This window comes from Myripristis murdjan, chromosome 18, assembly GCF_902150065.1.
Source record: "Myripristis murdjan chromosome 18, fMyrMur1.1, whole genome shotgun sequence".
Taxonomy (NCBI): Eukaryota; Metazoa; Chordata; class Actinopteri; order Holocentriformes; family Holocentridae; genus Myripristis; species Myripristis murdjan.
Genome location: NC_043997.1, coordinates 12,071,540 through 12,095,937, shown reverse-complemented (window position 1 = coordinate 12,095,937; position 24,398 = coordinate 12,071,540). Strand labels below are relative to the sequence as shown.

General features: G+C 40.8%; 2 protein-coding genes and 2 non-coding genes across 5 annotated transcripts; 3 read left to right on the top strand and 1 right to left on the bottom strand.

Moving 5' to 3' along the window:
- Positions 1–5,026: 5,026 nt before the first annotated feature.
- cxcl19 (chemokine (C-X-C motif) ligand 19) lies at positions 5,027–9,256 on the top strand. Its single transcript, XM_030077011.1, has 3 exons — positions 5,027–5,128; positions 6,818–6,953; positions 8,506–9,256. The coding sequence occupies exons 1-3, from the start codon at positions 5,077–5,079 to the stop codon at positions 8,633–8,635; spliced, it is 318 nt and encodes a 105-aa protein (XP_029932871.1). The 5' UTR covers positions 5,027–5,076; the 3' UTR covers positions 8,636–9,256.
- Positions 9,257–11,490: 2,234 nt separating this feature from the next.
- trmt10b (tRNA methyltransferase 10B) lies at positions 11,491–17,672 on the bottom strand. 2 transcript variants are annotated; one of them, XM_030077006.1, is made up of 8 exons: positions 17,270–17,672; positions 17,007–17,115; positions 16,676–16,809; positions 16,007–16,159; positions 15,007–15,085; positions 14,676–14,743; positions 12,612–12,735; positions 11,491–12,500 (listed from the first exon to the last, which is right to left on the bottom strand). In XM_030077006.1, exons 1-8 carry the CDS (start codon positions 17,408–17,410, stop codon positions 12,364–12,366), a joined length of 945 nt encoding a protein of 314 aa, XP_029932866.1. In that variant the 5' UTR covers positions 17,411–17,672; the 3' UTR covers positions 11,491–12,363. The 2 variants fall into 2 exon arrangements, with proteins under 2 accessions (XP_029932866.1, XP_029932867.1); XM_030077007.1 differs by having other exon boundaries at positions 12,612–12,732.
- Positions 17,673–22,594: 4,922 nt separating this feature from the next.
- LOC115377192 (small nucleolar RNA U3) lies at positions 22,595–22,809 on the top strand. The gene has a single exon (XR_003929942.1). It is a non-coding gene; the product is annotated as a small nucleolar RNA U3 (small nucleolar RNA).
- Positions 22,810–24,033: 1,224 nt separating this feature from the next.
- Positions 24,034–24,248, top strand: LOC115377191 (small nucleolar RNA U3). Its single transcript, XR_003929941.1, has one exon. It is a non-coding gene; the product is annotated as a small nucleolar RNA U3 (small nucleolar RNA).
- Positions 24,249–24,398: the final 150 nt, after the last annotated feature.

Genomic DNA, 24,398 nt, shown 5'->3' with positions numbered 1-24,398 from the left:
TTTGTACTAAAAAAAAAATAGCTATCTGATTTCATTGTCCAAAACCCCATTCATGGCAACTCAGATAACAGTAATACATCCCTGTAGGCATGGCTGGGGACTTTTGACATAACCTCTCAAAACCTGGTGGGTCCAGGTTGGTCATGGGTTAATGAAGCAATTTTCCCTGCTGACTGGCTGAAAGAGCGTGCCATATAAAAACAGCACAGCAGAAAATAATAATAATATTTTATCAGATTTATTTTGATATGGATATGTAAACATATAATTAGATGATGATTATATAAAAAGAGAAAACTGATTCTGTGGCTTCTGGTGCACCACAGAGTGGGCTGAAAATAAGAAGCTGATGTCGATTGGATAAAGGAGTGGAGAGAATAAGCCAATGAGTGTATGAGCCCGCACCTAGAAGGGGTTTTGGAGGGAAATTCAAAAGGTGTCACACCAAACATGGGCGTGCGAGCGCATGCCAAGGCCAGTTGCATTTCCATGGTCACTTCCAGTATGTGACGGTGCCTCGGCGGGGCTGTCCAGGCCAGTTTCCAGATGCTAATGGTCCACCAAATACCCATGGGTCATAGAGGGCTAACCGAGGTCTGAGGCAGAGTCAAAGGTCATAGGCAGGGCTTACCTGGCTTTGAGTGGGGAGATGGTGCAGCTGATGAGTACAGGTGTCAGTGCAGCAGCTCAAATCCAGCACACAACAGGACAAAAAAATGAAAAAACTGAGGCAGTGTAAGCACACAACGCACAAAGTGGCATCTCAAGGAAATTCCAAGGTGCGCAGTTCTGCAGAAGTCGATGCCGGGTGTGCAGACTTTAACCACCCATTTCCTACCTTCCACTTGCAAGCATTGGCGGGATGAGACTGCGGGGCGATCAACACAACAGTGGAAATGTGAATGATTTTTGTTCTTGGGGCCATTAGCACCATCTGGCCTGAAGATAGCCCCAGGTCGCGGTGGGACGACAGTGGAAAGCCAGTGGAAAGCTCTGAAATAAGTTCAGCTTCCACACATGGAAAGGCTACTGCACAATAGAGGATTTCTAATCTTAAATGATTAAGTGATTTTTAACACTTTGATTACAAGAACGCACACACCAGAGGATTCAGTCAAGACACAGGACCACACTCTTAGTAGTAAATGATTTCAGAGTGGTGATTCCAAGGATTTGAGATTTCACACGTTACTTTGCATGATGTGAGTTCATATAGTGTAATATTTTCTGATACAGGCTTTAAGTTAACGGCTACACACTAAACTTTCGTGGCTTTTCTCGTCTTGCACCCACCTTGTCTCACCTCGTTTGGGAAACATGAGTCCTGTCAGCTCGCTCCCATTGGCTGTTGGGGGTTAACAGCTCAGCTTTCAATTGCTGTTCCTTTCACACTTCAGGATTCCAGTTGTGAATATCAAACACGCTTGATATTTACAATTCAACATTGGGGAACATCTGCTTCAGTCCAAAATGCTGAGACCCCGTCTGTAAACCCCTCACACTACAAGATCATTCAGGCCTCTAATCAGGAACACCAAGATGGCCTGTGCTCTACTGAGTGCCCTCTTTGTTTATTAACAACAGGATAATTCTCTTCTCTTCTCTTTCTCTTATTCTCTGCTTCTGCAAAAGCACAATTCCTGAGGCCATTACATGACATACAGTACAATATGACCTTGAATGACCTCAGTCAGACACTGAGAGCTCTTTTAAGCTCAAACACGGAGGGAGTTTCCATTTCAAAACAGACTGCAGGCCGGCAATTAAATCTTGAAAGCCAGAAATCTCAACACTAACCACTGAATTATTGGTACTAATCAATAAACCCATCACACCCTGCAGATATAGTGTATTATGGACATTTCTGCCATGATGCAGTAAAAATAAATAAATAAATAAAATGATTTCCCCTTTAAGGTTGTTGCGTTTTGAGAGCATGACAGTTGTGCCTCGTCATAATAAATACTTTTGTTGTTTGCAGTCATGTGGCTTTCTGGCTCTGCAGGCTGACCATCGTTTAACATGATCTCTGAGCTATGGGTGGAAAGGATAAGCTCCCAGTAAAGTCTGATGTACCACAAGGGAGCAACATTCCCAATAACTGATACTCAAATCAAGTTCAATAGGATTCTGTTTTTTATGTTGCCAAAAATATTGACTTGTGTGGTTTTGGTCATGATTTGTGTCAAGAGATTTGTTTTGTTTCTGTGAGTTTATCTGTTTGTGTGTCAGCAGGATATTCAACAACCGATCAACATATACGGTTAAACTTGGGGTAAGGAAAGGCATAAGGGGCTCTGGGACAAAAAAAAAAAAAAAAAAGATTAAACAGATTTTGGTGAGATTTCTACTATTGGAATCAAGAGATCAAACTTCACGCTGTCGTTATGGGACGTCCCTGGGTGTAGCAAGAGAATTTTTATGAGCTGATAGAGGTCTGTGCTGTCCAAGTTTGAGTTTTGAGCAGAGATCAACAATCCACTTTAGGTGTTTTAAACAGAAAAAAAATGATGTAAGATGTTAAAAACCTTCTCATGAACTGGATGAAAAAGATACTAATAAAAAAACTGAAACTGAAAACTTTCTTGTCTACATGTAAAAGTACATGTTTTCAGTTTTCATCTTTTTTTTTATCAAGTGTTTTTTATTTTACTTGAGAAAAAGAAAATCAACACAAACAATACATATCAGAAATAGAAATACAAAAAAAAAAAAAAAATCATCAAAAGTCAATTTCGACTAAAGTCTGATCGAAAGCGTCATGTATGTTACCATTTGCAATTTTCTTATTTATGGTTATGATTATTATTCATGATGGCCCTGGTATACATAGACATAGACAAATCAGTCAAAACAAAGCTCAAGCAGGTAGCGAAACACACACGTTCACACACGCACTCAGTCAGACACGGTGTCGGGTGAAAGCCACATATCTCCAGATGAAGAGCTTTTCAGGAACTAAGAAAAACCGCGGCGTCTGTAGCCGAACCGCCACGTATATCTGAGTTTATCCAGTGGCTTATGGAAGGCTTTTATAAGTCTGAGGTTTGTACAACTTCCTCAAGCCATGGAGGAACCTCTTTACGAGATTTACCACGTCATGGTTGTATTCCTCGACTATCTAGTCAGGTTGCAGTTTCTATCCATGTCTGTCCAGACTCATATAATACCCGTAGTGAAGATTTTAAAGGAATTGAATAAAAGGTATTAATTGTATTTTTGGGCAAAACTGAAAATATCATTGTACTGACATGTATGATTCCAGTGAATTGTTGTGAGAAACATGTTGTCTTCAGTACAGAGGACTGATAGGGCTGTGTCACATGGTGCAATGATGATCACCTGAAGCTCAGGAGCAGCAAAACCAATGAGCTTGTGATGGACCACCAGGGGAACAGCAGGCCTCCTGCCCTGGTTGTCATCCAGGAAGAGGAAGTGAAACTACAATGTTGAATAATGGCCAGAAAAACTACTTTTTTTTTTTTGCTGACCTTTATAATGTCACAGTGCAGCTGACCTTTGGCCTTTAGGATATAAAATGCAACAACTTCATCATTTTACACTGTTTAGATGTTTGCGTGAAACTTTGTCTTAATTAGCGTATGAATTCTTGAGTTATGGCAAAGAAACGTAAATTTGTGAGGTCACAGTGACCTTGACCTTTGACCTTTAATCACCAAAATCCCATCAGTTCATCCTTGGATGGACGTACAAAGGAAAACATAATGCCCTCGGCCACAGCTGTTGCCGGTGCAGAGGCTTGGGTGCTACAAGGTTTTAATACAACAACATTCAGGACACTAATTTTCCACTATTATTCTGAATGTGACAATATTCTGAAGTTGATACGTTTGATGTAAACAGCATTCTTGTGACTAATTGGTCCAATAGTGATTGCCACAGTGGTGAATGGAATGCTAAAATGTAGTGCAGATACCTTTAGTTAATGCTTTGTGGCTTGTTTCTTCTGTCTTTGTGTAGTTGTAGATTAAAGCATGTGGAAGAAAGAGACCAAACACAAGAAACCAAACACTGCCATACTGGCTCCAACAAGCATGAATATTTCGAATTAGGCAATTTTCCAAATGTGTCAATTTCCAGTTAAGACATGTGGGATATGCCAATTGTTTTGGTGTTTAGGAGCATTCTGTGTACATGTGCCCACATGTACACAGAACATTCACAATATGTGTCCCAACTGGAGCTTTTCCTGGCTGTTTGCTGTTTGCAAAAGGTCACATTTTTGATCATAAGGAGAAACACACCTGCTTTTAAACATCATGAAAGACTTGGATATTTTTGGATATGCGCTAATATTGCAACGTCGACTTTTTCAATCAGGTGGGTAAATGAATGAAAGAGGGAGGCTGTGTTTGCACGGTCCAGCAGGTCAAGGTATACACGACTGCATGTAAATGGAAATATTAGTGAAATATTCATTTTTATCAGCCAGGTGAACAGTGAGAGTAGGAATATTGTCTTTTTGGGAATAAGGGCAAAACCAGAATGTTCTGTGCATGTAAATGTAGTCACTGTAAAGTAGCCGTGGGCAAAACTTTGTTTCCCAGACTCTCTGCTGCAGAGGTAGAGGAGGGGAGGAGGGGGGATGATATCACTGTAGCTGTGTGGCCTTGTTTACTGACAGAAGGGGAAAACCAGAGCCCAAACAGATTCATCATAACCAAAGTAGAGATGATGCTGCTGGCAAACAGTCAAGAAGACAGATAGACAGACATGTTTGATCTACAGTATATGAGTCATATCTATGGCTTCTGTGTGCGAGCCTCGAGCCTCGTGCCTCTAACCTCAGCAGGGCCTCTGGTCTGCCCCTGAACCCACCGTCTCATGACTGCCTTCTGCTGCACATGTGAACGCGCCAAAGTGAAACCAATACATACATCATTACACAAACTTGTGTTTTTTATTTCTGCTTCCTGAAACCCCCTCGCTGCTGAGTTCATGATGAGCACATGATAAGTGCATGTATAAAAGAAGAGCCGTACAGATGTGTGTCAGCAGTTGCACACAGCTGTTTGACCCGCCGTGAGACTCGCAACGAAACATCACTGAAGCAACATGAAGCTCTGCCTCCTGCTGCTGTTCGCCGCCTTCCTTGTCCTCGTCAACGGTAAGAGCACAACGCAGCACGACACTCTTTGTCGCAGCCACACATCGTCATAGACTCCTGAGTCCCTGCATCGTACTGTAGCTGACTCCACGATGCATCAAGGTTCAACCAGTGTGGATACTTGCAGGCTGATATTGATTAGCAATGTGCAACAATACATATGTAAATGTTGACTGGTTAGTGTGGCCATCCTAATAATGAATGCTTCATCAATTTGTGTTATTTAGTATTTGTGTAAGTCTGGTCAAACAGTCAGCTGTTGATCAATTGACTGCTAATCCAATAAAACCAATACCAGTACTGTTAAATTGAATCTGCCAATAGCCAATAGATATTGCGCTGATATCGTTAAAGGAGCATGATGCGAAATTGAAGGTAGAGTGAAGTGAGGACCGTGTAGACTCAGCTGATAAAACACTTTTGAATATTAGTGAAATTTATTAGTGAGTCAGGCCGGCGATTAAAACCATATAGACTCAACCATCAGATTTCACACTTATTCCAGGTTTTTAAGGTCAGTCGACAGTAAACGGTCCTCACTTGTAATCAACCCACAGTAATTTTGCCGTGCACCTTTAAATTTGACCATTGCCGTGCCAAAAATGTACAGCATGCATTGCCCAAAATGCATATAAAAATGTATGTCTCTATATTTGCAGTTTAAAGTGGAACAAGCTGTGAAAAAAAAAAATGCCCATTTTGAAACTTTGAAATGTCTTTAGGGTAGCAGGGTGACCCATTCCACCTATTCAGTGTAGGAGAAACTCTCTGAAATGTCAGCTGTTTAAAATGAAAAAATTACAAAGAAGTATTTAAAAAAAGACATTTAATATGTCATAATGTGCTGGTCATAGTTCATCACTGACTGCCTCTGCTGACTCAGCACATTACACACTTTTAAGTGTATGATGGAAACACAAACTTTTCCTCTCTGTTCATCATCAGCTTGACCATTTCAACCGTGGTGAACAGCAAGATGACAGGAGGAATAACAGGAAGTGTGTAGAGGAAACATGTCACAACACTAAACATGTGGCGGTGAAAGGGCGCTGTTTCAAAGATGCACTGTCAGCAGAGGGCTGATGAAACACTTGAGAGTGAAGGCGTGAGGAGTAAAATAAGTAAAATGATCAGCTCTCCAAAAGAAGGACAAGGCCACCACAAAATAATAGCAACTATGGAGTTAACTCAACATTTCAGCTGTCAACTTGATACTTTACTGATGTGTGTGTTTGTACCAAATGTATTTGGGTGGAATTATACGGTCATCTCCTCATTCATGGCCAGTACCAATACTAATGTGATTTTTTTGAAATTATCACAATGCAAATGCAGGTGCAAAACAGGTTAAACTTTTCTTAATACTTTCCTGTTTGTTTTTTTTTGTTAATGAAAAAACATGTTAGTGTCATTCTGTTCACAATTAACCAAATACTGACAGAAAAAAATTGATTAATTAGTAAAAAAAAAAAAAAAAAAACATTTAAAAATTTTTGTACTGATGTCAGTATTGATTTTTAGCCTGATATTGGCTGATATACTGGTCCATACCAAGATGAAAAGCTCCATACATAGCATCAGCAATGTGCATGAGAGGAAACACCAGAACGACAGAGGGAAGACAAGTGATATGCCTACATGCTTGAAACTGTACAATATGTGCGCTGACTGCATGTTTGCTCGTGACAGGAATGCCACCGATCAGCAGGGACTACAACACACACTGCCGCTGCCTGCAGGTGGAGTCCAGGATCATCCCTCCGGACAGCCTCAAGAGCATCAAGATCGTCCCTGAGGGAACTCACTGCCCGGCCACCGAGGTCATGTACGTATCTTCACAAATCAAATGATCACATCCTCATGCTATTTTACAGCACATTAGCTAACTAAGAGCTTTTTAAAATGGACGTGTATTGCTTTTAAATCAAGCTACAAAAGTGCTCTGCAGAGCTTAAAATGTAGTTCCTCTTCCACCACTGCCACTGTCATTTGACCTTTAGGGAATTGAGGAACATGAATTTAGTTAGAATTTTTTTGTTACTCAATGACGGTGGACAAGGATGTGCAACCAAGCCAGACACTAACGCCTAGGAAGTGAAATGAAAACTGCACATCTCAGCTTGAACAACCAGAGCACAATCTTCGACGACAAAACATTACAGTGCAGGTTCTCGTGCTGCACTTTTACTATTGAAAGTGTAAAGGGAAATGTGTTTCGTTTGGAACGGACGCACCTCCATTTAAACAGAGCAGCTGTTCTTTTTCTCTCTCAGCTGGGAGACTGAGAGGCTAAACTGAACTCCAGTGGGTGAAGGCTGACAGAAATGCAGGTGGACGTTTCTCATTTTGTTGCTAAACCACAATCCAAGGCACACATATTAATCACACCACGCACAGGCGCAGGCCCATTATGTGTTTTTCTATGTGTTTTAGATCTAACTGTCCTGCCAAAACAACTATGATGGAGGGTTTCAGGACTTTAAACTATATTGGTTTTTTAATCAGAGACAGAGACACTGTTTGTGAGCACATCCAAATGGTTTTGGTGTTTTTCATTAGGATATGATGACTTAAGAGCCACTGAAAAGTTTGCACCAAAATGGATGAAATGTTGAAATTTGGCAATGTCCTCTAAAAGTTGGGAGTGTCTGGTGCCCCGGTGCCTCACCTGGTGGTGGGCGTGCCACTTGTTAGGGCTGGGTCCTGGTTGCGGCGTCCTGGGTTTGAATCTGACCTCAGGGCTGTTTGTCATCCCCTCTCTCTCCCTCCTGTCTTTCCTGACTCTCTACATTGTGACTGCCAAATACAGCAAAAATACCACAAAAAACCATGGGAGTGTCACTGACCTCAGCGCAGCAGGATTTCACAGTTTGATCCATATTTTCACTCTTAAACCCTGTGATTCCCATTGGCTGGTTCGCTTTTACAAATGCATGCTGTGCTGCCAAGCTGAGTTACAGGGAAAAGATGTTTTGAGTGTTCAGTAAAGTGTTGCAAGCAGCACATACAGAATGAAATCAGAACATGAAATCATCCTTGACACAGAGCACTATAATAATGAAATGATTTATTACTCTATAGTAATTAACATTAAATTAACATTAAATTAACATAAAGATGCATATAGTGCAATACACTCTTTTTGCACCAAATTTTAGCCTTTTAGGTTTTCCCCTTTAGCTCTGCTTGAAATTACAAAAATGTTCTTTAGACCACCAGATAGGGCTTGGTGGTATTTTATACTAATTTTTACTGTCACCGATGCCTTTTTTGCACCAAATGGTTATGTCTTTACAATCCTCGCCAGGTTTCTGCATAGATGCAATGCTTTTTAATTACACTGTTCATACAAATGTGTTGTATCTTTTTCTGTCCAGAGCTGGACTGACGAGCGGGGAGAACATTTGCCTGAACCCTCGATCGGCCTGGGTGAAGAGACTCATCCAGTTTGTTCTTGATAAGCAGCTGCAGCAGCAGGGAGGGAATGCTCCCAAACAAAAGGCATAAGAATGTGCAATCAATAAAGATTAAGGCCATGTTGTAATGAGAAACAAATTGACAGGGCACAACATTTACCCTGGACCGCTGTTTGTATTATTTCAGCTGCTTTCAGAATTGAGCTTTGAGTTCATAAGTGTATTTCTACTGATTATTATGAATACTTTATACACATTTTAGAAATCCAGGTGTTACAAGATTTATGCTGTTAAATGTTAAAATGTCACATGCAGTCTGACAGAAAGAGGTCAGGTAGAAAGATAAGCGTACGACCAAGTAAATAAGTACGTTACCAGCTGTTATGCTAAAGAGTTGGATGCTGGAGCAGCGAGCCTCAATGATGAAAATGAAGAATATGTAGCATAACTGGAAACTGAAAACATTTGTCTGCACAGCACGTTGGGCAATGTAATATGTTACTCTGACTGAAAGCAAATATGTAGCGTGAAATATTGTTGTTTTTTGTATCTGAGTATGTGTTAATTTAGGTTTGTAAGGTGGAATGTATAGCCTACTACCCATAGTAAGTTATGCAGCATGTTTGTTAGTATACCCTCTGTACTTTGGGTTGTCAGTATGCCTCTGTACCAATGCCACCAAATCTCTCAACACGTTTTGTATTTGATTGAAGTGCTGCCATGTGTGATTACTGAAACTGGTTGTGTAACTCCAATAAAAAGCTGACTTCTTCAGAAGTGTCCCGTGGGTTGTAGGTTTGGCAGTTTAACACTACCTGACTGCAACAGTTGCTTGGAAAACTTAATAATTCAGAACAGCTTGAGATCAGGAGGATTTTCTCAGTACAATGAACTACTATTCCCTTTAAACCTTAAAGACATTATAACCTCATTTAAAAATGGGGATTTTCTAAGTTAATATTGTTCTTGACTACTATGCTCATTATCCATTATCCATTATATGCACATATGCAACTGCAGAGAATAAGTCTCTCCTGTAGTGGAATTAAAATATTATTATGCCTACTCTTATTGTAAAGGCTTTCTAGCAGATGTGGACATAAATTACAATGTTTTTCTACACATTCACTGGGTAAAATAATAACTGCTCCAACTTAGGGTATGTAAATCATGCCATATTTATTTTCATAACATTTTCTTTCAAACAAAACAGTAAAATTCGTCCTACTGAAACAGGAATGCCTGAGAAAATCCTGACAACAGCCACAACCAGGGCAGAGTTAACCTCCTTCTCATATCGGCATGTCGTATCGGTAGAAATTTTCATCTCATTTTACCGATATTTAATTTTAAAGCCGATGTCAGCTGATATACTAAAGATGTGCCAATATTAGGCCTTGCTAAGCCTTGCAGTAGAAGAGCTGAGCTCCACGACAAACACCATCATTAACCTCCAGATTAGATTGACGCCCTTTGCCTTTGCCCTCGCCTCTTCTCAGATTGGTGAAATAATCCTCAGTGAAGGCGTGGATTTACATGCAGGATCAGCACAAAACAAGTGTGCCATCCTGACAAGCTAAGAATTGCTTCTGTTTTTTTAGAGGAATAAAAACTGATTTTCAGTTCTGACTGGGTTGCTTCACCCTTACATGTGAACTTGGCTTTGAGGGCCCTATCTTGCGCCAGACTCCCTAAACCTGTTATTTGTGGATTTAGGATTTAGGAAGAGGCGTTCCCCCGTAAAAGTTGCTATCTTGTGCACCTCCCGCTATCCGCAAAACACCTCCGCTACCCGCTATATTATGAATAGGCGTGTTTTGGGCGTTATGCCAGTTAAACCAATCAGTGTGCCAGGTGCCATTGCCTTTAAGGGCAGGATGCGCTATCCTAAATCCTAAACCCTAAACCCGCGATGGAGAGAGGGAGGTAGATTTTCTCAGGGCTTCTACTGAGGCTAAAGCAAGTTGGCTTTATATACATATGATATATTATATTATAGGCGAGTTAATTCGGGAGATGGAGCCACATGTGTCCAAGTGGACGTGTCACAAGGTTGTACTGATTGAGTAAAATCCCCGGGTCACACACCACACACTCACAAGAGGCAGAGGTGGAACTATGTGTAAACTAATTTATTGACAAGGTAGATTGGGCAAATAAAATATTAAAATAATATTAAAAATATAGCACAGCTGTTGGCTTATGATAAAACAATAAAACGTGCTGGGGTAAGTGTCCAATTAAAACAGTCTTTCCTCTAAACAGTCTGTATGAGTAATATACTCAGTCCATTCCGGCGGCGTCCCGGTATCACTCCGACCGTGTGCGTGGCGAGGCTCCGTCGGGGCGCGCATTGAAGCCGCCTGGGCGCGCTCTCGTAACAGCCCAAACTTTAGGGAAAGCGGATAGCGGATGGTCAGGACCACCTGCTATCCGCTATCCCTAAAGTGTGTGCGCAAGATAGCAAGTTTAGGGATAGCGCATGAAACACGCCCACGAACACACCTCCAGGCGCAAATGACGGAGTCGGCATAAGGATAGCGGGTAGCGGGTGGCGCAAGATACCGTTTAGGGATAGCAGAAGCTCCTAAATCCGCAATTTGCGGGTAGCGGGTAGTGGCAGCGGATAGCGGGTGGCACAAGATAGGGCCCTGAATCTTCAGGAAAACTGACCACTTAACTCAAGAGAGAAACCAGAAATCAGATGATAGGCCAGTCTGGGTGTAGAAAGATTCTCAGTTTCATGTTTTCTGCACCCAGTGACGATGATAAAACATTGAAATCACAAATTATATTCTTCATTTTAGATCCCTTTAAAACAAGATGCTTGATTCAATGTTTTTTGTGATGCGTTTTTGTCAAATACTTCTTACGGAGAGATAGTACAGAAACAAGGTCAGAAAGCAAGAATGACACGATTTTGAAGTTTTTCATCCATTTATTTTTGCTCTGAGAACCAGCAACAAAGGTGTGCACACTCTTTTAAGTAAAAAAAACATGTTCTCAAAATATAATATACAAGAAAAATGTATAACAGTACGTGTATATCTCAGTAGTGGTCTGTGAAAATCAAGGATACATTCTCTGTGAGGAGGCACGTCAAACTTACAAGAAGTGATTACCCGTTACTGAGGTGCTGATTCTGTCACAGGACAAAGAAAAACCAAATACAGCAGTGAGCAGTCTGAGAACCTGAGGTGGTTTCTGTGCCGTTATGTGCGCTTCCTTGTCCTAGAATAAAAAATATTGAATTAAAGTGTCTGCAGTACCAGCTGGTCTAAAATCTAGAAAACTTGTCCTAGCAGCCATTAGGAGTCACAAATACCCCTTTTCCACTAGTACCTACTCGGCTCAACTCAGCTGGACTCAGCTCGCTTGGAACCCCGGCCGAGTAGGTCCCAAAATAGTATCTACTACCAGGTACTACCACCTAATGGAAAAGCTCTCAAACCGAGTAGAGTCGAGCCGAGTCGAGCCGAGTAGGTACTAGTGGAAAAGGGCCAAAAGCTTAGTCCTTCCCTGTCCCCAGTGCCCTGACACTCTTCTCAAGTTCTTTCCACCCTGTTGATAGATGATTCCAGTCAGGTAAGGTCTAATGAACATCTCGAAGTCTGTTTTTTCCCGTAGTCAGGCACTTTCAGTTGCTTTCCATGAGTTCCCAAGGTTAGAGTTGCATCTCTTTTGTTCTGTCTCTTAATCTCCTCCTTAGTGACTTCCCAGGGAATGTGGTGAATTTCAGTTGAAATGCATTCCAAAGAAGAAATTTCCATCCACTCCCCGGGGAAATAAAAGAGTTTTTACGGTAAGTTACTCCCTGTGCTAGGTCAGTGGCAGAGTGACAGCAGGAGAGTGAGAACCGCCGTGTGCAACAATGTAACCCTTCCCATGGGGGAACCAAGCCTCCAGAGCTTTCGTCCAGCTACCGGTGTCACAGAAAGTCAGCAGGATGTCAAACACTGCAGACACACAGAGAGAGAGAGAAATGAAGAGACGCCATTTTATTTCTCCTGCAGATAATACCAACCTCAAATCCTTTCAGTGTCGTGGCAGTAAACATCGTTGCCGACCTTGGTTAACTGCAAGGATCTTGGAGTGGAAGTTCTTGGGGTTGTTTTTCTTCACCATGTACTCGTCAATTGGCAGCCTCGCCATCTGGACGCTGAGTTCACTGGCCCTCAAATAGCTTATCTTCTACAGTAGAGGAAACAGCACGGAAAAGCTGAAAATCAACCATTGGACATAATAAAACCAATGGTGCAGGTCACATTTATGCAGTGGGCCATGTTTTAAGTTATATTCACACTCATTTTCAGCCGATTGTGCAGAGTGCTGCAAAGTATTGTGGTGCAAATCGTATCGCGACCCACTTATCGTGATATGTATTGCACCGTGAGGTCCAGCATACATCACACATGCACTGACATGTGCTAATGCATCAATATTACTGCATAAATTAAGACAGCTGGTCGATTTTATTTAACCTGGGTAGCAATGAAAGCAAATTCTATAATGATTCAACAAACTGTTTCCAGGCTCATATTATATATGCTGGTCAAAGCTGCAAGTACAGTGGCGTCTGAAAGTTTGGGAACCCTTTCAAATTTTCTCTATTTCCGCATAAATATGACCCAAATGTGATCAGACAGGTCCAAAAACTAGATGAAGGGAACCAAATTAAACAAAGGAGGCAAAACATTGACATTGTTCATTTATTTATCGAGGGGATTTATCTAATGTTACATATTTGTGGGAGCCAAAAGTATGTGAACCTCTGTGCTACTGAGTTCTCCAACGGATAATGGAGTCAGCTGCTTCAAATAATGATTAAATTTAAGTGTTTGTTGTAGGAGTCCTGCCAGCACACAAAGTCTGGTTACCGACCAAATCTGTCCTTATTAAGCCAGTTTTATTGGTGTGAACAGTGCCTCAAAACCTCTCACAGGCCCTTAGAAGCAGCATTCTAGAGAAACACAAAGCTGGAAAAGGCAACACAAGCCTTTCCAAAGACCTGGGTGTCCATCAGTCCACAATAGACCAACTGTTTACACATGGAGGAAATTCAGGACTGGTCCCTCTCTCCCTAGGAGTGGACATCCTGCAAAGTTCAGCCAGAGAACAACTTGCAATCCTGAAAGAGATGGAAAAAAGCTGATTTCACCTGATCGCAAGGCAACTTAGGTACTGGTGCCGCAAAGCAGCCCCAAACCATGAAGCTGCCCGCGACCAGGCGTCACAGCTGGCATGAGGTTTTGGTGTTGGTATGTGGTGCCTTTTTTTTTTCTCAAAACATACTGTTCTGCATTTTGCGAAAAGGTTCAACTTTTCTCTCATCTGTCTACAGATCAGAGACACTGCAAGAGAGAGTAGCAATAGTCCTGAATTTCCTCCATGTGTAGACAATTTGTCTTATTGTGGACTGATGGACACCCGGGTCGACTTTTGTAGCTTTTGTAGCTTTTCCAGCTTTGTGTTTCTCTCTAAAGGCTGAATTATGCTTCCGCGTAGGAAGAGCGTACGGGGGTTGTGCGACCGCCGCAGAGCCTTGCCGCGCGCCTCCCAAAAATTGTAACTACGCGGACCCTCCGCAGCCCCACAAGAGCTGTGATTGGTCCGCCGAAGTACACTATTTCCGGCATTTCGTTGCAACCGGCATCACATTCCTGTTGTTGTGCCGTCAGCGCCGTTTTTTTTTTTTTTTTTTTTTTTTAAACTGTTGTGTCTCGACTCGTCGGTTATGTTTGAAAACTTTGGAGAGTGCCCGCACCTATACGACTCGTCCACTCGCCACAGAAGAGCAGCGACCATACGTCACAGGGTCTACGTTGGTGGGAGGAGAATTGCTCTGTGTGTTTGCAGAGGTATGTTGGACACACACGCGCTGCGTAGGAAAAGCGTGCTTCGCACAACCCCCGTACGCTCTTCCAACGCTGAAGCATAATTCAGCCTTAATACTTCTTCTATAGTCCTGCGAGAGTTTTTGTGTTCATGGCATGGTTCACACCTGACCACGTTTTAGGTCATATTTATGCAGAAAGAGAGAAAATTCAAAAAGGTTCACAAACGGTTCAGGCGCCACTGTGTGTGATGCCTGGGTGGTGAAGCTGTAGTGTAAAAACATTCAGATTAAATACCTTCTGGATGCTTTCATCCACAAGGCCACCAAGGATGTACACTTTGTCAACCTCCAGTATTTCCAAGGCTGAAACATGAAAAAAATGGGTAATGTCAATTAGAAAGAAGCAGGTTGTTTAGACAAATGATTTATATGCATTTTTATTCTTCTTGATATTATAATGTCAAAACAGGTAAGTTATTGGGGGCCATAAACGACTGTAGGAGTCACACACAGGAAAAAGTTGAAATATTGGCTCCCTCTGCTTGCCATGAGATGCATTTCAAGTGAGGGCATGCTGTGCTTATCTTTGAACTTCAGCACCGGTAAATAAACTGCTGCTGACAAACCTTCTTCAGCATCCGGGGTGAGGTAGATGATATTTTGAGGAGGAAACAGGTCCAGACAGCTTTCCTCTGTCATGTCCATCTGAGGAAGACAGACAGACAAATAATGACATGGAGTCGATGCAGCTGCTCGATACTGTATGGACCCAGCCCTCCTGAGCGTTTTGGTTGTTCAATGTCTGGTGAGTTTGTGCTTTGAGTGTATTCATATGTTGTTTGGTGCCTGGTGATGTTGTTTATTTGTGCATTGCGTGTTGTTTAGTGTTGGTTTTCCCTGTGACAGTTTGTGAAAACAAATTTCCCTTTGAGACAATAAAGGCTATCTATCTATACACAAGCCTTTCCGGGTCCAGGTTACAGAACAGAACACACAACACTGAAACCACTGAGACGATTATAAACTGGCAGTGAGCTCTGACCACATGTTCAGAAGTGAATGGGGCTTGAGGCAAAATTCCTATGAAAACACAAAGTATCTGTTAAATGAAAATTAAGACAAATTAGACACCATTTTTGTATTTCAGACTGTGCATATTATTTGTCAATATGCAATAGAATTATATTATTTAACGGCTGAATGAAATTGCACCTGAAAAGGACCAAGATGAGAATATCAGTCAGATCACAGTCAAATCAGCGAATGTAAAGATTTGACTTAATGATTGTCCTTCATTTAAAATATAATATTGTTAATATTAGGAATTACAATTGCTATATGTTAATTAAAGAATTCTTTACAAAGAATTGGGGATTCAAACTGATTCTGGTATAGTGCTGGCTCAGTGCCAGGCTCAGGCCAACAATCAAATCATGTTTGATGGTTCAGGCCTGATTGTGGAAATGCCGACTTTTTCGGGTGAAGCAGAGCTACAGAACAACACTATTATTAATGATAATAATAGTGGTAATGTAATAAAAGAATGTTGTCATTCATTCTGACAACTTTCCCTACAATCTGAAATGGTTTACTTGTAAGTTTTGGACTCTGAGCCACAATAATTACCACATAGTTAAGGAAGCCGTCGTTCATTCTAAGGCACTCTCTGTAGAGACGACTGTCCTCTCTCAGGTCCGTCAGGAACAGGTGGAAAGGTCGATTTGCCTTCCTGTTTGAGCCATACAGCCGTCTCAACTGGCCGGCAAGCCGGCATATCTCCTGAACAAGGAACACATACATAGTAAACACACATACACACACACACACACTAGGGCTGGGACAATATGCTCACCTCCTGATCTGGTACTATTACAACACTTGGGTGCCGATTTGATATGTATTGGAATTCTTATGTGTTGCAATTTGATATTATTATTTATTGTGATTTTTTCAAATTGTCCTCAAGTTTGCAGATAAAAAGTGTCATGAAGCTGTCATTATCCTAGAGGTCAGTTTATACAGTGATGCCAAGTTTGATGGTCTCACTACAGTGAAATGGCTCCCATGGGGGTTAACATCATCACACATGAATCAAATCTGGCTCACTGAATCCACAAGAGCCTCAGCTTTCCAGCCAAACCCAATTTATGCAACTCCAAGACTGTTAAGGCTCCAGTGTGCACAAATTAAACATTTGTACTGCATGCAAAAACAAAAAAAAACCTTGCATGGATTTTTGCCCCACACTGAGTGGGATATAGTTTGCAGTTGGAGTCGGGCTCTGCTGCCGCCCACCTTGTCAGACATGCAGTCCGTCATGCTAAGGTCCACACACAGCCTGAGCCCTGTGCACTGAGCTGCAGCCAGACGCTCTTTGGTGATCGCCTTGATGACCCGTTTGGTGAGCTGAGGATTGTCCGAGCTGCCACCTGTACAACAAAAACAAGATTAAAAAATGGCAAGCTGATTCCACTGTAAAATCAGACGTTATCATCTGTTAAACCTCCGTTACACATCCGAGCATATTCTGACTGTGTAAGTGAGAAAATTCAAATGGACGTTAATGTCTTTAGAGAAACAAATCCATGACAGTGTGGCTGTGTGGTCTTCCTCTCTTGACCTTCACCTGATTCCTGCTCACGGTTGAGCTTCCTCCTCTGCTTCTTCTCCTTCCGCTTGCTCCTCTTCGCTGCCAGATGCTTCTCCCAGTGCCGCTGCTTTCTCATGACGTTCCTCTGTTCAATAAACATGCAAAATCCCATAATCAGCACTGTAAAGGACTATTTTGAACTCTAGGGGAACTTCACATGCAGCCAGACCCTCAGAAATCACAGTGCAGCACATGCACACTGTCTGCTCTGTATTACAGGCTTTCATAGACCAACTCACAGAGCACAGTGCCTCCTCTCTGCCGGGCTTGTCCTCTGCTGCCTCCACATCGATATGAAGCAGCTCCATCTCCTCTGCGATGCCACCAAGTGAATCTCCATCCAGCTGTTTCTCACTCTTATCACAGGGAACATGAGCCATTTTTTTCTTCTGCTACCTTGAATCAGCATTGCCTAAACAAAGACATTTCCTCAAGTGTAGATCTCACGGTATGCCCTTGTTTTTTAAAAGAATCAAAACACTGGCAGTGTATAAGAGTCCCAATCAAGCGCGGATTTATCCAAAAGACAAAATATATATTTCTCTACCGCCGCCATAATAGAATTTCCCTAATATGTCCGAATAAAACGGCAATAAATGACTTCAAACTCTTGTCAGATGACCGAAGGGCAACTGAAAACATGCCTGGGAAGCCGCTTCTGGTGGCGAGCATGTGTCCGGCGCATGTGTATGACGTCATTGTAAACAAAGCGGGAGGGAATTGTGAATTAAAATAAATAAACAAATCAGATCCGGTTCCATTTAGTCAGCCATATAACACATACCGCGTAGAGACTTTTTGAAATATTGCTATTATTAGCAAAAGTAATTATTTAGTGTCGATTTACCCAGTCATCAAAGGTCAGCAGTTACGTCAATACGCCAGAAGAGGGCAGTGTGATTCTGAATATCTGCAAAGAGGAATAACTGAGTTGTCCTTGTTCTCTAATGATTTTATATCAATGGAATCTATTTTTCCATATTCTATTTTTATTAGAACTTTTTAAAAATATATGCTGGCACTTCTGCTGATGAAGGAAACGATAAATAAACATTTTACCAAGATATTTTTCATTAGAAATAAGTAGCATAACAGCTTATAACTTCCGACTACATAGTACATAGAGTTATGATTTCACATATAACTCAGAAAACAACGACATCATCAACTGGAGGTTCACATTTGTTATTGGCAAAAATAAAATAAAAGCAAATAAAGCAAAATAAAATACTATGGAGGACGCTGTAATTCAAGCCAAATTTAAGCAATACAGTCTAAGTTTTAAATGTTGTTATGTTCCCATAATTTTGGGATACAGGGATTAAAGCAAAAAAAATATTTTTGACTGAATTTTTTTTCAGGCCAGTTCATATTCCCCCGCAATGCGCTGCACCACGCTTTAAGAATGGCCCATTTTCTGCCGTGCGATCGCTTCCCAAAGGTTTCAAGTAAAAAAAAAGTCAAATGCTGTAGGCTATTAGCCCTTCTGTTCTCTAATACAGCATTTAAGTTGTAAGAAAACTTTAATTTACACTATTTAAATATTCGAGACCAATAGCATTGTATAGGAGCAAGGTGATTTTGAGCAGTTTAATTATTGTAAGTTTGCTTTTAATTTAAATGTTTTGATCTATTCAACAAAACTGATAGCCTACTTTTTGCTGGGCTTGACTCAGTTTGTAATGTAGTCACAATGTAGTTATAGTTACACCAAGAGCTAACAGGCTTTCCGTCGTCCCCCGTTTCACTAAGCCATGCCCATCTCCATTTGTTTTTCACAGTTTGATCTATTTTTGAAACGTTGGAGCCTTCCCTCACTATCAATGCGTCCATGTTGGCATGTGGAAATTTACTGGAATCTTTTTCGTGTTAAAGATAAATGACGAATCGCAAAAGTCGGCGACAATAGCTGTAGTAGGCTAACACGGAGATTAACATTCAACTTTCATTACATTACGATTAATAGCCTATGCTCTGTCCTTATTCAAATTAAGTATAAAGTATAAAGTAAAACCGAACCTCAACAGGGAATAGACACTTACCGAAGAAGCTGCTCTCAGATGACGTTATCGATCAGCTATCCATTTTGAGTTGGTAAAAAATCCACGTTACATCTCTGTTATTTCCACTCATGCAACTATTCCCTCCAGTTCACGAAGCAGGTTCAACAAACTCCGAGTCTTACCCCGAACTCTGAGTTGATCTACTCTGAGATAGGAAACTCTGAGTTTTCGGTTCCAGAACAGCTGGTTTGAGTTAGTTTGATCAACTCGGAGTAGTTTCACCTGGAGGTAAGCGCGTGCACCACAGCCACATCAATGGAGCTCCGATTTGACGAGTCACCATGGCAACGGGGAGGCGTCGGGCTGCGCTTTTCACCCCGGTTGAATCGAAATCTTAATGCATTCATACACCGAGTTTGAGGGAGATGGCGTGGGAGAACACTGCTGCTCGGGTCAGTGCGTAAGTTTAAATGTAGTCCGTTGCAATCACAATAATATTACAGTCTGTGCCGTCTTATAACCATCTCCCGACGAAAATGTAATTCTCTGCACTGCACCTTCATCCACGGGATCGTTGTCGAAAGGACATGTCATTTTCGTGAGAAAAAGACGCCACCTAACTACTAATGGCCTACTGACTTTTTTTTTTTTTTTTTTTTTTATTTATTTATTTATTTATTTTTCAAAATTAACAGACGGCAGCATATGCCACGCCAAAACTCGCCTGCTGACTGAATGAATGAGGAAGTTAAATACCGTGTGTGGCTGAAAGAGGGCGGACATTTCATTTCAAACCTGGTCCCGACAGGTTAGTTTCATGGAGTCTGTAACTGCGGTAACTGACCGAGAGCTTAAGTTACCTCCCTCTATGGAACAGGCTAGAGTTACCTCTCTTTCTCTGCTTTGAGTTACCTCCCTAGCTTTGTGAAACGGAAAACCCAGAGTTCCCCTCATTTCAGGGTTAACAGACTCAGAGTTTTCAGTAAACCTGCTTTGTGAAACGGACCCCAGATCCGTCCCTGAGGGGCAGGGGTGAACCCGCCCTCCTCTGTTTCTGATTGGCTAATACCAAGGCTCTGGCTGGCTTTATTGGTTTACAACAGCGTCAGTTTAATGCCTAACATGATTTCATTGGATAGTCAAAACTGTACCACAACAAAATGCACGTGCAACTTTTTTTTTTTAGTCTTTCTTTTTTTTTTTCGCCCCTTTTTTCCAACTGACGGAAATCCGTCTCGAGACTGAGAACTTTAATCCCTGTGTTAATTAACGGACGTTGGCTACAAGTTTGGATGGTAAGTTCATTTATGGTCGTTAACACGCTTGTAGCTGTATATTAAGGACATATTTAAAACAAATGTAAGAGGTTTTCACTTGTAACACTAAGTAACAACGGCCTTGGATGAAAACAGACGACATATTTGTCAAATTTCCCTCCGGTTACCTCAGTGGCCCGGCGCCGTTAGCCGAGCTAGCGCGTTAAGGAGAGCCGCTCTGCATCCAACTAACTTCAAATTCAAAACTCACACTGCACCTCTCTGGGTCCTTAAATGCGAAGTCTGTCTTATGGACTGTTGTAGTAAGATAGTCATATTCCTTATATTTTAGTTTTATATTAGTTAGACTATCGGCTAGACAGCTAGCATCCGTCTGGCAACCCCTGCACCACTAATGGCTGAGGCTAACATTAGCTAGCTCCTTAAAATGTTCAAATACTGTAAAAAAAAAAAAAAAAAAAAAAAAGTTTAAAGACTCATTGTTCTGTTTCTGACGGAGAGTTTTGGTATTTGAATTAAAAGAGGTTGTATTCATTCTCTAATATGGCACTGAAAAAAGCATTAACATATGTGATGCCCTAATTAGCAAGAGTTGTAGCTAATGTTACTTCAGCTAATGCTAAGTTCATGACTAGGATGATTAATGATTTAACTGAAGATGATTAATGCTTCAAAATGATAGGTAATTTTAATCATACCTGTCAAGTATCCCGTTTTGGCCGGGATTTTCCGTCTTTTACCCTCCTTTCCCGCCCCCCTCCCGTATTAGTATTTCCCCGTAAATTTCCAGTATTTAACCTGCATTTATTAAAAATAATAATAATAATACCCCGGGGTGAGCCGCCCATTCCCAGTCTGACCTCTGCCACCAGCTACAGTAACCTACTGCATGTACTGTAGGTGACAGTTGCCGCGAGGTTAGTGTGACATTGTTAGAGAAGAGTGACAATTGACCTCCGAAACTGTCAAGGTAAATAAACATCCCATGTCTGATTAAAAGGACCAAAAACGTTTTTTTAGTTAAATGGAAGACATGATGAATGTATTCGAACTATTGATGATGTCGGGCCATGCCTGTGTATTTCAACGTCATGACGTGCATACCGGGGGCAATCGTGCTTGGGCACGTTTGCGCGTTTGAGGGACTGGGGTTTTTGGCTTTAGCACGATATGGGCCCAAACTTGACAATGAGGCTGAGGAAAACGACAGACATATATATATATATAGATATCTATAGATATCTATATCTATATCTATATATATATATATATGTGTGTGTGTGTGTGTGTGTGTGTATATATATATATATATATGTATATATATATATATATATATATATATATATATATATGTATATATATATATATATATATATATATACATATATATACATATATATATATATATATATATATATATATATATATATATATATATATATATATACATATAGATAGATAGATAGATAGATCTATCTATCTATCTATCTATATATAGATATAGATAGATAGATAGATAGATAGATATAGATATATAAAACTATAAATGAGCAGATTGGAAATGACACCAGATTGGAAATTGCCTCTTGGAACTGAAAGTTTGGTTTGTTGCTGTTGGATTTGTCCACCTGGCCAAGGTCCTCTGTTTATCATCAGTTTTTGGGACAGACAGTTTTATCAAAAGTAGACAGTTGACTGAGAAAGTATTATGACACTCCTTCACTGCAGCAAGTAACCACATTTTATATTTGACTCAAATCAGATGTCTGCAAGTTGAAAGTTGAAAGTTCACATTTATCTAAACCTTCGTTTCTAGTCGGACGTCTGAGACTGGTGCACCCATTGGACTGTTGCTAGTTAGCTCCTGTTAACGTTTAAATGTCATTTTAACAGCTTTTGTGTCAAACATCATACCGATCAATTTAAAGGTTAACTCCACAAGCAACAGTTTTACTTCGCTTGTTGTTAGCATGTGCTTTCACTTAAAGCCCCCATGACGGTAGCAAATATTACATTAACCAATGGGAAGCACGGAGGAGGAAGGTGTTACCAGGCGGCATTATGGGTATTTTTAAATTAAATACAGTTGTAAACCATTTTAGTCGCAATCGAGCTGCCAGTAGCATTAGAAATGTCATATATAGTTTGCATGGTTTCCTTTGTCTACACTTTGTCTGTATCAATTTCCTCATTAAACTGTGTGCTGTATAGCTTTAGTGATGACACCATGATGCACAAGTCCTGTCTGTTCATACTAGTAGTGAACCTGTGACGTTTCTCAGCTAAGACTATACTTTCAGGGATCATTTCTATAGTTCTTGACTAGAGAAATGTTTGCTAAAGAGTTGGTCTCGCTAGCCACGATGAAGAGTTGGTGATACTCCTTCTTGAGCGCGAAGCGGGCAGAGAGAGATGATTTAGTTCATGCGCTTTCTGCTTTTGATGACCGTTCACTGTCTTCTCTGGAGGCTTTGAGGGAAGGAGTATGATCAGAGTGGTAGTGTAGATTTGTCAAATATTAAGCATATAGTAGAGTTTTTCTTACCGTTCGCCATGTATGGAGTAAATGTTTCAAGTGACATTACGAGAAACAGCGAAAAAATAATTTTCCGGAAGTTAGTTCAATTCATTTGATTATAGGTTGACTTTGAAAAGAAAAAAAAAAAAAAACAATTTTAATTTCTTATTCCTGTATTTATTTTATTATTTTGTAGGTCTATTGCAAATATTTAGACATAATGCTTTGCTGTTGTTTTTACAATCACGATTAATGGACCAGTAGTATTAATGCACATATTCATATATATTTCGCATACTTCAGTTCGTATTTTGCAAATTCTTAAGGCCCTTTTTTGTGCTTCTGATTTATTTTTTTCCTATTTGTTATAAATTAATTCCTGTTTTGAGCAACTGCAGCTGACCCAGTTTCCCCTTAGGGAGCAAAAAAATATTTCTGGTTCTGATTCTGATCGCAGACCTGAGCTCGTTGGCGTTTGTGGACTGAAAATCGAGACGCAGAACTCGTGTTTTTAGAAAAGAAGTAACTTTCGTTTCTAGTCGGACGTCTGGAGGGGGTGCACCCTTGGCACTGTGGCTAGATAGCTGCTGTTAATGTTAAAGTGAGACATTCTCAGCTTTTCCTGCATGTCACCGCTGTGCAGCCGGCTTCCATGACACATTATAACCCCTGCATTCAGCCAGTCTTCGTGTCTTAGAGATCACTGAAATGTTTGGTTCAGTAAACCAGAGTTTCACTTCAGTTGTTGTTAACATGTGACCTCATATGGAGCTACCACGATGCCTGAAATATTACAGTAACCAATTAAAAACACGGAGGAGGAGTATATAACCAGACAGCATTATGGGTATTTTAAATAACTTACATTTGTAAACTACTTTACATGTAATCAACGCGGTAATGACATTAGTAACGATTATGAATAGGCTGTGCTTCCTATCTGCAATAGCAGATCATTCAGTGTTTATTGATTCAGTTCGTTTCTGATAATTTTTATAATTTCCCAGTTTGGGATCAATAAAGTAAATCAATCAATCTATCTATCTATCTATCTATCTATCTATCTATCTATCTATCTATCTATCTGTCTACCTATCTATCTAATTTCCTCATCAAACCGGGTGTTATATGGCTTTGGTGATGACACCATGATGCACAAGTCCTGTCTGTTCATACTAGTAGTGATCCTGTGACGTTTCTCTGTTAAGACTATACTTTCAGGGATCATTTCTATAGTTTTTGACTAGAGAAATGTTTGCTAAAGAATTGGTCTCGCTAGCCACGATGAAGAGTTGGTGATACTCCTTCTTGAGCGCGAAGCGGGCAGAGAGAGATGATTTAGTTCATGTGCTTTCTGCTTTTGATGACCGTTCACTGTTTTCTCTGGAGACTTTGAGGGAAGGAGTATGATCAGAGTGGTAGTGTTAACTTGTCAAATATCAAGCGTAGAATGGTCTTCCGGTTTTCGTTCGTTGTATGTGAAGTATTTAATGATCTACACGTCAAGCCGGCTTTTAAGTTGTAGTAATTAACCAGCGTACAGGCGACAAGACATGCATACAGTCTACAT

Bases quoted from the DNA above. Each gene is read 5' to 3' on its own strand.
- trmt10b (XM_030077006.1), bottom strand. From the start codon at position 17,410: ATGGCTCATGTTCCCTGTGATAAGAGTGAGAAACAGCTGGATGGAGAT. The intron at 15,086-16,006 runs GTAATTATTGTG...TGTCTTCCTCAG, and splicing joins ACGGCTTCCTTAACTATGTG to ATGGACATGACAGAGGAAAG. The intron at 12,736-14,675 runs GTATTTAATCTG...CCTCTACTGTAG, and splicing joins TGGATGAAAGCATCCAGAAG to AAGATAAGCTATTTGAGGGC.
- cxcl19 (XM_030077011.1), top strand. From the start codon at position 5,077: ATGAAGCTCTGCCTCCTGCTGCTGTTCGCCGCCTTCCTTGTCCTCGTC. The intron at 5,129-6,817 runs GTAAGAGCACAA...TGCTCGTGACAG, and splicing joins CTTCCTTGTCCTCGTCAACG to GAATGCCACCGATCAGCAGG. The intron at 6,954-8,505 runs GTACGTATCTTC...TTTTCTGTCCAG, and splicing joins TGCCCGGCCACCGAGGTCAT to AGCTGGACTGACGAGCGGGG.